The 16,121-nt window shown below is 35.9% G+C and overlaps 2 protein-coding genes and 1 long non-coding RNA gene across 3 annotated transcripts in view; all 3 read right to left on the bottom strand.

Moving 5' to 3' along the window:
- The window catches only part of LOC143921341 (uncharacterized), a 658,293-nt gene that overhangs the window by 136,495 nt on the left and 505,677 nt on the right, over nt 1-16,121 (bottom strand). The gene's annotated exons all lie outside the window — the stretch shown is intronic.
- LOC143921579 (uncharacterized) lies at nt 4,188-9,969 on the bottom strand. Its single transcript, XM_077444930.1, has 9 exons — nt 9,871-9,969; nt 9,599-9,772; nt 8,433-8,486; nt 7,909-8,243; nt 7,140-7,503; nt 6,096-6,995; nt 4,616-4,620; nt 4,327-4,352; nt 4,188-4,240 (listed from the first exon to the last, which is right to left on the bottom strand). Exons 1-9 carry the CDS (start codon nt 9,967-9,969, stop codon nt 4,188-4,190), a joined length of 2,010 nt encoding a protein of 669 aa, XP_077301056.1.
- The window catches only part of LOC143921344 (uncharacterized), a 105,547-nt gene continuing 99,024 nt past the window's right edge, over nt 9,599-16,121 (bottom strand). Inside the window, exons 3-4 of the long non-coding RNA XR_013261423.1 lie at nt 14,416-14,708; nt 9,599-9,772 (exon numbers count right to left, since the gene is read on the bottom strand). This is a non-coding gene — a long non-coding RNA (uncharacterized LOC143921344). The remainder of the gene's footprint in view (nt 9,773-14,415; nt 14,709-16,121) is intronic.

A 16,121-nucleotide genomic window follows, 5' to 3' on the forward strand; every position in this document is an offset into this window, starting at 1 on the left:
CGCCCTTTCCGGCCACATTTATTTATACGTAAGTATGTTACATATATATATATATATATATATATATATATATATATATATATATATATATATATATATATATATATATATATAATAGAAGCACTGGATCGTCGACACACAATATGTGCCGTCGAACGAAAATAATACACTTTGAAGATGTGCTCTCCGTGACAGACGTTCGGCCGCCACCAGTGTCGTCTAGGATTGTCCAATTCTGAACGAGGTGGTGAGGGGGGATTTATCGGGAATTTGCCTGTGGGAGAGAGAGGAGAGTCTCCGAGGAGAGACACTGGGGTGTCGAGATGAAATTAGACCAGGCGCCGGCCATTACGCCGACGCCGGGAATATATCGTAAAGCTCGCTGCACTTCTCTCCCTGCCTCTCATCTGTGGACAGTGCAGATTGGCCAGATTCAAGGTCACCGCAAAAATGAAAATGTAAAATTTTCACTCAGTCGACTATGCTCGGAAATATGTTTCATCACCTTGGCATCCTTACTTTAAACCGAGCTTCTGGAATTCCTTGCTTAGTTTAGCCGTTGATCGATTTTGAATCGAAACAATGATGAGATTTTCAAAGGCTGCTAGGGGAGATTAAACACGCGAATTCGGGTACAAGAGATCCGCTAATCCTTTGTGTTAAGATATCTCAGCTTAAATTCCAATGAGTACTCATCGTTCACGGGTTCTAAAGTGGTAACGGGTTCATATCCCACTGGTTTCTGCTAGTCAGACCTTGGATTTGTGACTACAGGTCGATCGTTTCCTATCAGAGTTTGCCAAATTATCTGATTTTCATTAAATTTTCACTCGGTTCACTATTCTCGGAAATAAGTTTCATCACCTTGGCATCCTTAGTTTGTACCGAGCTTCTGGAATTCCTTGCTTAGTTGGGCGTTGACCGGTTTTGAATCGAAACAATGATGAGATTTTCAGAGGTTGCTAGGTGAGATTAAACACGCGACATTGGGTACAGGAGATCCGTTAATCCTTTTTGTTGAGATATCTCAGCTTAACTTCCATAAAGTATTCTTCGTTCACGGGTTCATATCCCACTGGTTTCTGCTGGTCAGGCCTTGGATTTGTGACTCCAGGTCGATCATTTCCTATCAGAGTTTGGCAATTTATCTGATTTTCATTAAATTTTCACTCAGTCCACTATGCTCGGAAATAAGTTTCACCACCTTGGCATCCTTAGTTTAAACCGAGCTCCTGGAATTCCTTGCTTAGTTGTCCCCATCATTGCTTAGTTGCTTCCATCGTCGATTTCCTGTTAGATTTTTCCGGATTGTTTAGTTTTATTATTATGACGGATTCAATAAATCGCTATCCTTCCCTCAATTTCTCGCAAATTCCAGTTAGTAGCATCTTGAATTTGTTCAATCTTATAAAATGCTACCTACATATTGTATTTCTCGCAAATTTGCTGTGTATCAAATTATTTGTTGATTGTATGTATGTAAATGTTTGAAATATTTTTAGAAGGTCGCCTTGGGGTAATTCTTGTCATGGCATATAATATATGAAAAAAAAATACTCTAGCCACTGAAGTATGCTGTTTTTGTATATATTATGTAGTTTTGCCTGATGGAACTAGTCCAAATTACACGCGAATTATATCATATGTATAGGTATATATAATATCGCTATTCTGTCTGTGTCTGTTTGTCTGTCTGTCTGAGATAACGCTCGCCGTACTATAATAGTCGTTTCGATTTTACATACATATGTACATAAGTCACAGTTAAACCACTACGAAAAGGTATATACGAATACAATGACAAAAGAAAAACTTCTATATATGTATATACTATGTATTTGCTACCAATGTTTCCTCTTGGCAAAAAATTCCGAAATAATTTACCGCCATCTATTGAAAATTTATTTAATTAATTAATTTTTCTATCGGTGTTTTATATTGTTTATATGTATGTAGGTAGGTTGGTAGTTTTATCGTTTTTTCATATTAAAAAATTAAATATAAATATTAAATTAAATTTATTCAAAAGGTATTTGAAAAACATTCGACCGCATGCGGATCAACCACATGACCAAGACACATTTGTTTTTTTATTTTTTTATTTAATAACTTAATATGCCAACAGCGATGCGATGATATGTCATCGGGTACAACACTTGTTATTATATTATATAAAAGCAAACATGTAAAATATATCGTATAAATTCCGCACTATATTCCACAAATCTACGATTAAATCTTAATAATTTCCTTGTCATTGATGTAGATTCGGATTATTATATCAAATCCTAAATATTGTAATTCGATTGTAGACCCTAAACCGCAAATTGCATTAATTGGTCTTGAGCTAAATTGTAACGTCGAATAGTTAGAGTAAATGTCAATAATACCGTAATAAATTTGCTATACGTAATATAACTCAAATCCTTCTCGTATTTAGTTTTTGTTTTTATTGTTTTTACAAAAATGTTTTCAGTGAATATATTATCCACCGGTAGATAATATAATTTAATGGTCGACTCTATGTTGACAAATTTAATTTAAGAAATGATATATACGTATATATTTTTTTTAGTTAGCAAGCTTTTCCCACGCTGGATATAATATGCAATAAACCTTTTATCGAGCATACTATTTACATAATGATATTGTTTTAATACGCGATTTGAATGTTTTGATTTCAATGTTTTGCGGTCCGCTTATGAGACGGTTAAAATACCAGATGAAAGATTTCTATCCCTCTGTCTTCTCTTTTTATTATTTTATTTATTTTAACAAAAATAAAGAAACCAGAATGATATGTGGGAGCGACCGCTAATGTTGATGACTTCCCAAAATACATATTATACATACATATAACGAATGAGAAACCGATGAATGCCCGTGGAAAAGATGAAAATATTTCACGTCTGTCGCATAGTTTCCGCGATAATTGCCGTACATTCGAGCGGCGCAGATGAAAATGCGGGAAATGCGTTTAAATTGTGATTTACCGGGTGAAAACAAACATAATCAAACATCATTTTACACGGTTTCGGCCGGCCGATGATTCACGCGGCATACATTCGTCGGTGGTATGCCAAATCGTCCGTCATGACACTCTTCTTGTTTGTTTTCCGTTTTGCGCTAAAACAATGCCAACGTTTTGAAATAATACATAGTAGATTTAAATATCCGGAATCGACTGTATGTATTCATTAAACGCTAGTCGCGTGCGGTGTGATTGTGCGACAGTCACGAGAAAATCATTTTCTCTGTGCAAAGAAATTACGCAACGGTGAAAACATAATGGCGAAAACATAATAAGCCGACTTAAATAATGAAAATTTCTAAAGATACATTTTCCACTGTAAATCAGTCGGGAATGATACAATACAACAGCTGCTCGAGTCGTCTCGGGAACGCGAAGAATGTTTGGCTGCCACTTTTCTTTTTTAATATTGAGAAAATTTTCCTTTCGATTTGTATTTGAATTTTTTTTTTAATTAGATGAAACGAATGCACTTTGATGAGAATCAGTCAACTTCCGCAGTCAGAAACTGTCAAATTACGTACATATGCACATATACATATGTATTTGTATATGAATTTAACTCTTAATTAATTTTATCGTGATATATGTAGTACATATAGCATATATGTATAACCAGCAGTATGGCTTAATGGTAGCGTGTATGTTTAGCACCAAGTGATCAGTGTGTTCGATCCGCCATACTGCTGGTTAGATTTGGGGGTACTTGTGACTCCAAATCGGTGGTTTCTTATCAGAGTTTGCCAATTTTATCTGATCATTGTTGAAACGGTTCCTCAAAATTGGCAAAAAGTCTTTTTTTCCTGTTATCACAAATCTTCTGTATTTATTGTTTGTATAATTTGTAAAAATTATGTACAAAATCTAAATCCATAGATGTATCAATGGATTAATTATGTAATAAATTGTTATTTCTTGTTCTTCAGCTTCTGGAAATACAGTGATTTATGTAATAATAAAATGCTGCATTGTTTGTAATTAATTGTCCAGGAAGGCGCATTGGGGTCTTCCTGTCAAGCCTTCCTGGTATATATCTATGTGAAATAATAAAATAAATATACCTATAGGTACTTTCAAATTTCGAAATATTATTAATAACATATTGTAACGTGGGAACATTATGGGGATTATCCAGCGCCTAAAGTGCATTCGGGGGCTAACAATGGAGACCCCCGAATTGGCCTAGTGGTCGGTAGAATTCCCAGAACCCTGAGAGCGTGAGAGTCATTTTAAACTGTACGTGCCCAGACAATGTAGAAACAAATGGATTGGGGAAGCTGTAGTGAGCGACTAACCTTTAATTTGGATCATAAATCCACCCCTATGCAACAATATCATAGTAATTATATTAGCCGATATATTTGAAAGTGGCGGAAGTTCAATTTTCAGTTCCAAAAACACTATTTCAGTTTGACTTAATTCACAAATTGTTATCACTTATTTTAATTCGATATGTCCAGAATCTCAAAAAAGCAGAATAAACGCAGGTATTTTTTTATCAGTATTTTTAAAAATTGTAAAACGCAAAACATTATTTTTAATATTTTGCGAGATATCTCTTGAAATGTAGAAAAGTGGACTTACGCCACCTACGAAAATAGTGGCTCATATATTGACGATTTTTTTTTATTTTAAATAAATTTTCATTTGAAACTCAACTGTATATGAATATTTACGTAAAATGACGATATTATTTCATAATATATATAAATATTATAACAATACTACTTAATAAACCCTATACTAGTTTAGAAATGTCAATTCGTCTAATTTACACAAGTCTTTCAATCAAATTAAAGAAAAAGAGTAAGCTTATGGTCTGGAACAAAAGTATATAAAATACTATTCGTGAAGTTCAGTTAAAACAGTACTTGGTGATCGGATAAGAAAATTTCGTGGAAATTGGATTTTCCATTCAACTGAATTCTTAGATGTTAATCTTCTTTCTTTTTAAATTATATCAATATTTCTAACTACCCATTCTATTACTATACAATTTTTTTCCACAAAACTAATTATACGACAAGCAAATGAACAGAATATAGAAGTATATAACTTTTCATAAACCCATCGGATCAATATATACATATATGCACTTACTACTGCTTCAAAAATATTATTCTTAATGAAGTATTGACATATTCTCTTAAGCTGGTTATCCACATTACAATTAGTTTGCAAAGAAGTCTGTAGCAATTCGTTTGTCATAGCAGTTTAATTAGAGAACAGCAAATATTCTACCAAATAATTGTATTCGTCGCTATCTTTCAAGGACTTGAAATATTATTAACCCTTTGAGTGCTGACGCTGAAAATTTCACCAAAATTTTCAACTAAAATTATTTAGAAATCCAATAGAAAGCAGGTATAAAAATTGTAGCTAATCCAAACAAAGCCTAAATAACTACCACCGAGGATTTCAAGTTTTGTAAAGGTGTGTTTAGACTCTCAAATATATCTTGCAACAATAAAATAAACAAAAGAAGTCTATTAATGAATGTATTTTTCCAAAACTAGTTCCATATTTTTCATTTTTATTAAAATGTAATGCTCACAATATAAATGCCAAGCCACAATCTAAAATACTCAGCAGTTAGAAATTTCCATCGGGAAATTCTGCTATGGTTATAAATTCAGAAATTCCAGTGTAAACCAGTCTCTATAAACATTGACACGGATTACACGACCCATGTTCAATGCATTTTTTTTCAATGCTACCTGGAAAGGCTTAGCGGGTAGTATCCTTGTTTATTTTTTACATAGTCAAAAAACAATGCCTTATGGACTTGTTCAGGCGTTGGTCAGCATTCAAAGGGTTAAACAACAGACTATATTTTTTTACATATGTATGTATGTACTTCTTTTTGACAATAAGTACATTTGATAAAAGATTCCAAAATACAAAGTCGCTACATTTGTCTTGTGTGTTGTCTGCCGTAGTGTTTCAATGTACATATGTAGTTACGACATGTCATACCTAGTCTTGACTTGTGGATAGCCACCTTCAGTAACCTCAATTTAGCTTTAACTAACATGCTTGAAATACTAATACAATAAAAACATACCCTTTTGTGTCCTCCTCCACCGCCTCCCCCTCCACCGCCTCCCCCTCCACCGCCTCCTCCTCCTCCTCCTCCACCTCCTCCTCCTCCTCCACCGCCACCACCACCGCCTCCACCTCCTATCGGAGGAGGCACAGCTTTAGATCCAATATAAAGGCTCTCCGTTCTTTTTGGTTGTGCCATGGAGGGGATGATATCTTGTCCTAGGTTCCGCTTCCTCAATAGGACATCTTCGAAGGGAGGATTCTGTCCTGATTGGGATTGGCTCGAGACCGAGTAGGCGGGGGTGGCGGCGCGCGTGCCTTGACCCGTGAGCACAGTGCCGTTCCCCGTCATAGAAACAGGAGTCCCTGATCTCATCTGGGAAGCGCCCCTGCTCATCCTGTCCATCACAGGCTCCATACCAGTCTTGTCGACTGAGGGTTGCCTCGATCCGGCCAGGCTCATGCGACCGGTTGCCCTCGCGTACCGGTCCACGCTCGAATCTCTACTCGGCGGTCGTTTATAATGGTCAAAGTGGTCTATCGAAGATTGGTTCACCAAAGGCGGCCTCTCTCCTACTTGTCTTGAATTTCTTCTTATGGATTGTCCGTACGCTGGGGCGCTGTTCATGGGCTGCTGCTGCTGCTGCTGCATCATCGGATCGTTCATCGGCATCGAGGGCATCGCACCGGGGGGAATGGAATTGGGCAGGTTAGGCACTCTGTTTTGTTCTAACGAGTTCATGTACGGACTAGTGTCTGTTTGGTTGTAGTTTTGGTATTGATTAGGTGCATAGTTGTTCTGTTGCACGTTATTATTGTTCTGTTGAGGGAATGCATCGTAATTGGTGGGGTAATTGTTCTGTGGTTGTTGTTGTTGTTGTTGTTGTTGCTGGTACATATTATTCTGGTACGAGTTCTGCTGTTGTTGATATGCGTTTTGTTGTTGTTGTTGTTGTTGTTGTTGCTGCTGCTGCTGCTGTTGCAGCTGCATCTGCTTTGTTGGATAATTGTTCGTCTGCATATTGATAGGCTGTTGGGGTTGATAGTTATTGTTTGGTTGGACTTGGGGTAGGTTTTGAGTGGCGTAGGCAGAAGCGGGTGCCGGATAAGGATCGTTTGGTTGAACGGCTTGAGGATAGGCTTCGGATGGTCTCCGAATGGAAGATGCGAATGTCGTTTTCAGTTGACTCGTATTTTGAGCCGGCGGCTGGTCGAAGTTTTTCGTAGGCTGGTGGAGTATGGACTTGCCAGGCATGGCGTCTTCCGGGGGTGGTTTGAATTTTTCTCTGATTCTTATCCGTTCTATTCCCGGTTGTTTGAAATCAGGGGCGAACTGCTTCGCTGTCACCTGAGCTAAGTCCGAGTCCTCCTTGGCATGATCGGCGGCAATATCCGCTTGTTCCGCTTTGCCTCTAGCAGTTGCTGTCCTGAAATAGAATTCAATCAAATTAGAGCAAATTCAACAACTAAACATCTTCAAAGGCGGATATAGTACTACGATCCAGTCAGTTAATAATAAAGTCAAGTTTCGTTAACCACTTAATCGCACCGGTGCGCGCTCCTTCGTATTTGAGGCTATAGCTCGAAATTAATTTTGGTTTCTTCACAGTGACATATAAAAATATCCTGTGATACTAATGAAATTGAAATAAGTCAATATTTTTCGTTAGTTTGTGATATGTATATTCAAGAGGTAGTGTCAAGGGTTGGCACTTAACACAAATAATAAAATAATCGAATCGGTTTCTACCAACGCGTGGCGATTAAGTGGTTAAAACAAGTAATCAGTGGGTGACTGGTTTACAAAATGAATACAGAAATGTAATTTGAACCTGGAAATGGCAATGTCAGCTTTCTGCAAAGCGATTTTGGAAGCGCGTTGTGCCGCGTTGACAGCTGCATCTATCCTTTCTCGGAACTTGGCGCTCCTGATGAGAAATAAGTGCTTCTTCTTTTGGCTGGTGATCAGTACGTTGTTCTTGTACTTCCCCTCTTCCTTGGTACCGTCCCTGAAGGTAGTGACTCCGTAGCCGTATTTCTTGTTGGCAAACCATTCGCCCTCGTATCTGAGTCCATCACTTCTCTCGCTAATTCCGAACCCAGTGCGCTTATCATTCTTCCATTCACCCATATACGTTTCCGTCACACCGCTATCCAAGTGCTCGTCCTGAAAACAAACAAAAAACAGACTGAAAACTTGCATATGGTTCAAAAAAATCATTTAATTATCAACAAAGAAAGAAATTATTTTATTATAAGATTTTGTGGGGAATTTTAAGCAATTCCTAGTTTTTGCAAAATGACGTTTATGGAGAATGTCAGGATTGTTCGCATGTCTGAACACTCGGCTACTTACCTTTAAAAGGAGGGTATACACGGTGGACTGGAGATGCTGTGAACCAACTTTTGCCTGTCATATTTTTATTTTATATTTCTCCATGATATTATTATGGGTTAGCCCTGAGTAACATCTATGGTATTTAACTTGTACATGTTAAATACCATAGATAAATGTATGGATTATAAATTTTGATCATATTCAAATAGTGGTGACACAGTAAGTACGCATGCATGTATGTGTGCTACGCGTACTCATATATATATTTTCTTTTTATTTTCCTTTTTTATGTAAGTTTGTACTGGTAGGTACATTTTTTTAATAGAGCAGTGATGTGCAGTTGTTCTAGTGCTATATTGCTGGACAACTGTCTCGTCCTCCGACGAAAGGGTTTCTCAGACTGTATTCGTGGGGGGGGGGGGGGTTGGCCTAATGTAGAGGGCTTTATTGACTCTATATACACATAGTGAGTAGGATGGCTTTTGCCAATGTGATAGAAGAACCGTTTCAACAACGAAATCAAATAAATTGGCAAAACTCTGAAAGAACGCGATCGATTTAGATTCACAAATATCCAGTCATACCAGCAGAACTACAGATTATATTTGAAATAAATTGTTTTCAATCTTGGTCAACCCACGGGATCGAACGAAAATAAGCTAATCCCTGAACTAAGCGCATCTCTGAACCGAACCTACCCTACGCAACACTATTGTAACGTGAGAACTTGAGAGAGAGTATCCACATTCTAAATGCTTTCATGGGTGAACAATAGATACCCCAGACTAGACTTACGGGAGTAACTGCCCGAACAAAGGAAACGCTGGAGTTCTCACAGACCTGAGTGAGTGCGTACGTAAACAATAGACTCGCCAGGGTAGACCTTTAAGTGCCCAGCCATATTAATGGATTGCGGAAGCTGTGATGTGCAACTTGTCCTTTATAAGGATAGTACACGGTAGATCAGATGATTCTGGAGTGAGCGGTGGTTCTGTGTGGACCTCTGGGATCGTTGAATAAAATCTGTGAAGCGACTATTTGATCTTTCCCTACGCAACACTACTAATATAGCAGTGTGTGATTTTGAAAATGAATTGATAATTGAAAGGAATTCATAATTGACGTGAGATGTCATGACGTCACATACATTTTTCAGGTTTTATATAATATATGTATATACGTACTTCTACAACAAAGCTCGCATTTGAATCGGTGTGTAAGGACGCGTTCGTCACTCCTGAGTGGGAGCTTTCTGTGGAAACCCAAGAAGCTGTGGAGCCAGTGGACCTGATGGAACCAGAGCCGGTACCTCTCTTCTCCAGGTCACCAGTGCTGCGCTGCTTTCTGATTTTCAAGCCCTGAAACACAATAAAAAAAATGGTGATTGATAAATTTGTCTAGAGCAATTAAAACTTTTGCGTTAATTACATTTAGCGATTTTTCGGTCGAAAAAAGCCGAACAATTCAATAAGTGGTGAAAAAGTGGGATAAACTGTCTCGATCCAAGCCGTGAGTGATTGCTTAATTTTTTATTAGAAGATTGGACGAGAGCCATCCCAGAATTATTTCTTATTCGCAAGGGAAACCACGATAGAATCAATTTCGCAGACCCTCGCCTCGCGTGGTTTTTTCGGGAACGATGTTAAAATTTAATTTATTTTTCGCTTAAGACCTTTTTTGCGAACCCTTGTGCTTTCCCTAATCCCGCACTTACGTCGATTTTATTTACAGAAGAAAATCCCCCGCGCTTAAAAGCGTTCGATTATATCGAAAGCTAGGCAAACAACAAAGAGATTATCGCATTTCAACGCCTACAATTTATCGGATATTGAAATATATAAAACAACACTCGATATCAATATGTGTATGTACATATGTATGTAGTCAAACAGAGAAAATGGACAATAATTTCCGCATAAACAATTCACGAGATGTTATCTATATTTATATTTTGTTTTATTCTCATGAAAGAGTTAGCTAAAACTTCTTTAATCAGTTCAATTCGCAGAGTGGGAATATATGTATGTACACGAAAACGTATCTTTGTCTTATCCGTTTTAACAAAACTTTAGAAAGTTTTACTTTTATCTAACACGTAAACCTTTTTTCACTTCAATTGTCAAAGTGCTATCATGAGACACTTTTGATTTAAATTTATTATTTTATCGTTTCTTTTCAAGCTTTCGTATTGATTTAGTTCTTATTATATTCGTATTTTCCCCAAGTGGAGTTCTCAATTTCAGAACCTATCTTTACTTTGACGAATATTTTTGCTCAATTTCATCACTTATTCGAGCATTTTTTGTAAAAGAACATTTTTGTAAAATTCATCACATATGTATGTACATATTCATCAAGCACCAAGATAACATATCAACTCTTATATACATATATATTTTAAAATAATCACTTTATACATTCACGTTAGGGAATCGCAATATTGGTAAACCAGTTTACCGGTAAATCAAAAAAATTGCGCCATCAGAGAAAAGCGGTAAATTATAAAATGTATAGGTAATTACCGAAAACTATTTTATTGCGAATTAAGTACATACACAGGCATATAATTGCATAAAGTCGATGCAAATGGCGTATTGTGTGTTATTTTGTCTGAAATTTGTTTATTTTCAGTATTAAATGTGGCTATTTTAAATTGATAAATTCACCGGCAACACACATCAACACAAATGATATTAAATGTGATCAGACGGTTGTTACAATTATAATCGAAAATTTCAAATGGTTCTAACTTTAAATAAATAAACATGATTGGTTAAAAATAAAAAATAATAAAATAGATTTATTACTACGAATTTACTTTTAAGCATTTGTATGACAAATATCTAGTATCTAGGTGAACGGTTTTAGGAAAAGTAGCCGCATAAAGTTATTTAATCCACGAAAAAAACATTTGTCATTTACCGGTAAATACCGGAATACCGGTAGTAGGAAAAATCATTAAGTATTTACCGGTTTACGACATTTGACGGTAAATTGCAATCCCTAATTCACGTGTATAACATAGTCTGACTAAAAACCATATACATATACATATATGTATATTCGATGTTTCCTATTTATGTATATATTCAGGGGCGGCTCGTTTTAAGGAGCGCTTGCGATGTACCCCTAATCAAAAATAACAAATTTATATCGATATATGCATGTATTTACTAATAGTAAAATAAACGAATATCAAAAAAAGAGGGTATTTTCGAGAAACTATACGTATTCTACAATTGTAAATAGGTTTTTAAGCTCTTTTTTCTATTATGCTGTACATTAACATTAGAATAATATAATACTGTGATTACTAACAAAATTAAATTAAAATTGTAAAATAGAAAATGACCAGTAGATCAGTAGCTATTAAAATAGATATAAGATGTATTGTGAACATAATTTCGTAATACGTATAATTTCAATACGTATTCTACAAGTGATGAAAAATATGATAGCTGAGCCTGGTGCGTCAACAATCAATTTAAAGTGTGCGTTTTTCTTTAAACTTCTATTGAAAAATTTTTCATACACAAACCAATGAAATAGAAAGAATACTTAAGTGTTCTCGATACGTGAAACAGATATATTTTCATATAAAAAAGGCAAATATAGATCAGCGATACAAACTCACGAGTTCTTACGATAGGTTCCCAAGTTATTTAGCGCCTTGGTGTTTTTTTTTCGTCTTAATTTTTGGAACCAGCCGCCTCTGTACATATGTATGTATGAATAGATCACCTATTCCAATAATCAATGCGAAATTTTAACGCATACTTTTCAACTTTGGGATGTACAGTACAAGTGAATTCGCGATTGTTAAAAAGATCAAAATGTCCAAATGGACAAATTATCATATTTATTTAAAATATTCAAGATTAATTTATATTAATATTAATTAATACGAATCTTCATTAAATGTTTTCAGTACTTCACTTACAAATGAACACTTTAGTTTAAGCGCCAGGATTCAGTAATAGAGACGAGAGTTTCTAAAGAGGTCCTAAAGACGGATACTTAATTCACTCATCCCTTTCAATGGCATATGTAAAATAAAGACAACCCTCAATTGAGAGAAGTACTCAAAGTTTATCCAAGTTTATGCTAGCTATGAGCCGAGTACAAACTCATTTCTGGAAAATTCACAACATATCCACAGAAAATTCACAACATCGGTCACAGTACATTTCACCACTAATATGTAACTGTTTATCAGTTGAGGAATTGTTCGTTCAAAAATGAGTACATACATATATCTATCGCAAGGTTCTAAAACCCAGACCATTTCAACTGACAATAATTAACGACATGACATAAATATTAACCTTTTGAATGCTGACCAATACCGATCAGCGTTTTGCCAACAAGTCTTTGGGCCTGAAAAACATCGATAGGCTTTTATTTTGACTACGTACAAAGTAAACAAGAATACTACCCGCTAAACCTTTCTAGATAATATTGAAAAAAATGCATTGAACATGGGTCATTAAACCGGTCCTCCAAATGCTTTACTTCTATTAAATCATACAAAATACTATATTGTGCATACGTAAGAAGTATTGTTGAGTTTGCATCCCAAGTTTGGAACCCAAAGTACTCTGGTGCAAGAGACAGATTGGAGCGCATTCAGAAGAGATTCTTGAGGTACATCAGTAGCCGTTTTGGATTATCCTATACATACTTCCTATGAAGATGCTTGTAGGTGTCAGCATCTACTTCCACTTGTCAAAAGAAGGGAGATAGCTGACATCTCAACAATTTTGAACATCCTTAACGGCTCAATAGACTGTCCTCAATTATTGAGCAGACTATCATTGCGTGTGCCAAATAGAATGACTAGATGTAATGAGCTCCTTTACATACCTAATACTTTTTCTAATTATGGAAGAAGCTCATTCATCTGGCGTGCAAGCTCCACCGTCAACACACTAACTTCTGCAATTTCTATGTTTGACTTATTTAATATTAATGCTATACAAGCTAGAGTGATTATTGCAAACTTGTTTTTCGATGATTAATTTTATTGAAAATTTACGATGGTGATTATGAATTTTTATTTTGATGTATTTATTTTGTCTTTTTGTTTTTTGTTATATATTATATTATTTTTATTATTTCATAATTTTTATCATATTATTATTCTTATTATTTTGATATTTTTATTATACTGTTATTTCTATTTTTTTCTTTTTGTTTTCTCTAACTATCTTACTCTATTATCATTTTTGTTTCTTATTTTAAATGTTTAAGCTTTTCTTTTTTTACTTATGTATGTATATGTGAAAATTATTAATGGTTTACTTAACATAATTATGTTTTTTTACTATCAATCTATGTAACTTAATAAACTGTAAATTTTCCAAATAAATAAATAATTTGTCAACATTTATAAAGACTGGTTTACCCCGGAATTTCTGAATTTATAACCATAGCAGAATTTCCCGATGGAAATCCCGAGCTGCTGAGTATTTTAGATTGTGGCTTGGAATTTAGATTGTGAGCATTACATTTTAACAACAATGAAGAAGATGGAACTTGTTTTGGAAAAATGCATTCATTAAAAGACTTCTTTTGTTTATTTTATACTGTTTCAAGTATAAAATAAACAAAAGTCTAAACACACCTTTACAAAACTCGAAATCCTCGGCGGTAGTTATCTCGGGTAGTGATATAGGGTTTGTTTGTATTAGCCACAATTTTTATACCTGCTTTCTATTGGATATCTAAATAATTCTAGTTGGAAATGTTGGAAAAACTTTCAGCGTGGCGGTCTTTAACAAAAAATACGTCAGCACCCAAAGGGTTAATAAACTACCTACCTACATATGTACATATATACCCGCAAGGAAAACGAGACTACTCTACTACATGGCAAATAGTAGAAATGTTTGAAAATAGTCCCATTTTGGCTCAACTGTACAGAGGTGGGTGTGCAATGATTCGTAACACGTACAGATACGATTGATTCTACCGTCCGCAAAGAAGTTTCTTTTGAACTTACAGAAAGCAGGCCCTTCTTGGTCTTCTCGACGAGACTGTTCCTCCTAGCTGGCGGTTCATCGGAGCGTGCTTTGAGCACGAACCCTCCTCTGGAGTCGTCGAGTCGGTGCGTACGTCTTTCGGCTGGGTCAGGGGTTGGTGGTGCTGCCGGTGCACCATCAGCTGATCGAAGGGAAGTAAGGGACGCCCTCACCGCCTTTTGTGGTCTATAATGGGACGCCAATCCGAATGGCGCCGATGCTCGGACTCCATACCCATGTCGCATTCCTCGCAACCACTGACCCTGGTATGTGCCTGAAATAGATAAATAAAAACAAAATTTAATACAAATAAGAAATGCACAGTTCCAAACATGATAAATCAAATCATTTTTTTCAATACATAATCTATATATTATTTATTTATATATAATTTTAGCTATTAGCTAATTTACAAAAAAAAAAATACATTTCAATAACTTATATCTAAAATACTATATTTAACTTATATGTACTATCCCTCACAGAGGTGTCTCTTTGCTCCTCGCAAGAATGCATCCATGGTCTTAGAAGACCTGATGCACCCAGGGAGGGCGTTATACATTAGTACACCCCTGTGAAAGACAACCCCAGCCGTTCTTTTTCTTACTCTACCTACAACTAAATTATTCTTATTTCTAGTGTAATGCTTATGAATATCTCTATTTCTTATTCTATAATCTTTAAAATAATCGGGTAATAACTCATGATCTATGTAACTTATAAACAAACGATAATGTGCTTAGCTTCAAACTATTATTAATACTCAACCATCCCAGTGCATGTAACATACTTCTAATACTTTTTTATCTACCGACATTATACATATATAATACTAGCTGAACTCGGCATGCGTTGCAATGCCAGAATAAGGCATGCAATTCCCGTTCCCGTTTCAAGTTATGGTTGGAGCTCAACTAACCCCGTGTCGTCATAAACCAACTGGTAACGTGGTTACCAACGAACACATTTCCTTGACTACACAATGGCGCTTCAAACTTTCGCGTCGGTGAAATCGTAATTACGAATATTATTATTAAGAGGATTTTCCCGTTTTTTTTTCACAGAAAGCTTCCCGGGCATGCATACAACAAATCCTGAAAGTTCCATCGTAATCTGTTGAGTGGTTTAGGAGTCTATACGAGACAGACAGACAAACAAAGAGAAATTCAATTTTATATACATGCTGAACCCGGCATGCGTTGCAATGCCACAATAACACATGCAATTCCCGTTCCCGTTCCCATTCCCGTTCTCGTTCCCGTTCCCATTCCTGTTTTTGGCAGATTTTTTTCACAGTAAGCTTCCCAGACATGTATACAATAAATCCTAAAAGTTCCATCATTCCATCATACAATAACGCATGCAATTCCCGTTCCCGTTTCCGCTTCTCGATGCGTTTCGATAAGTGAATGTTTCAGTGTCAAATTAATACTTAACAATCAAATTAAATTATAGTTAAGTATAGGAACGCATACTTGCAGACAGACAAACATTGATTTATATAGATATGTAGGATTGTTATGAGTGGTACGTAATATCAGGTTGGTATGAGTGGTACGTAATGTATTTGTACGTTGGCAATGCGTGCGCGCAAGTTGGTTACCAACATAAACATTTCCTTAACTACACACTGGCGCTTCATACTTTCGCGTCGATAAAATCGTAATTACAACGATTATTATTAAGA

The sequence above is a fragment of the Arctopsyche grandis genome, chromosome 13, assembly GCF_051622035.1.
Source record: "Arctopsyche grandis isolate Sample6627 chromosome 13, ASM5162203v2, whole genome shotgun sequence".
NCBI classification, from domain to species: domain Eukaryota; kingdom Metazoa; phylum Arthropoda; class Insecta; order Trichoptera; family Hydropsychidae; genus Arctopsyche; species Arctopsyche grandis.

Bases quoted from the DNA above. Each gene is read 5' to 3' on its own strand.
- LOC143921579 (XM_077444930.1), bottom strand. From the start codon at position 9,969: ATGGCTCTCGTCCAATCTTCTAATAAAAAATTAAGCAATCACTCACGG. The intron at 8,487-9,598 runs GTACGTATATAC...AAAATATGACAG, and splicing joins ATGCGAGCTTTGTTGTAGAA to GCAAAAGTTGGTTCACAGCA. The intron at 4,241-4,326 runs GTTAGTCGCTCA...TCACGCTCTCAG, and splicing joins ATTTATGATCCAAATTAAAG to GGTTCTGGGAATTCTACCGA.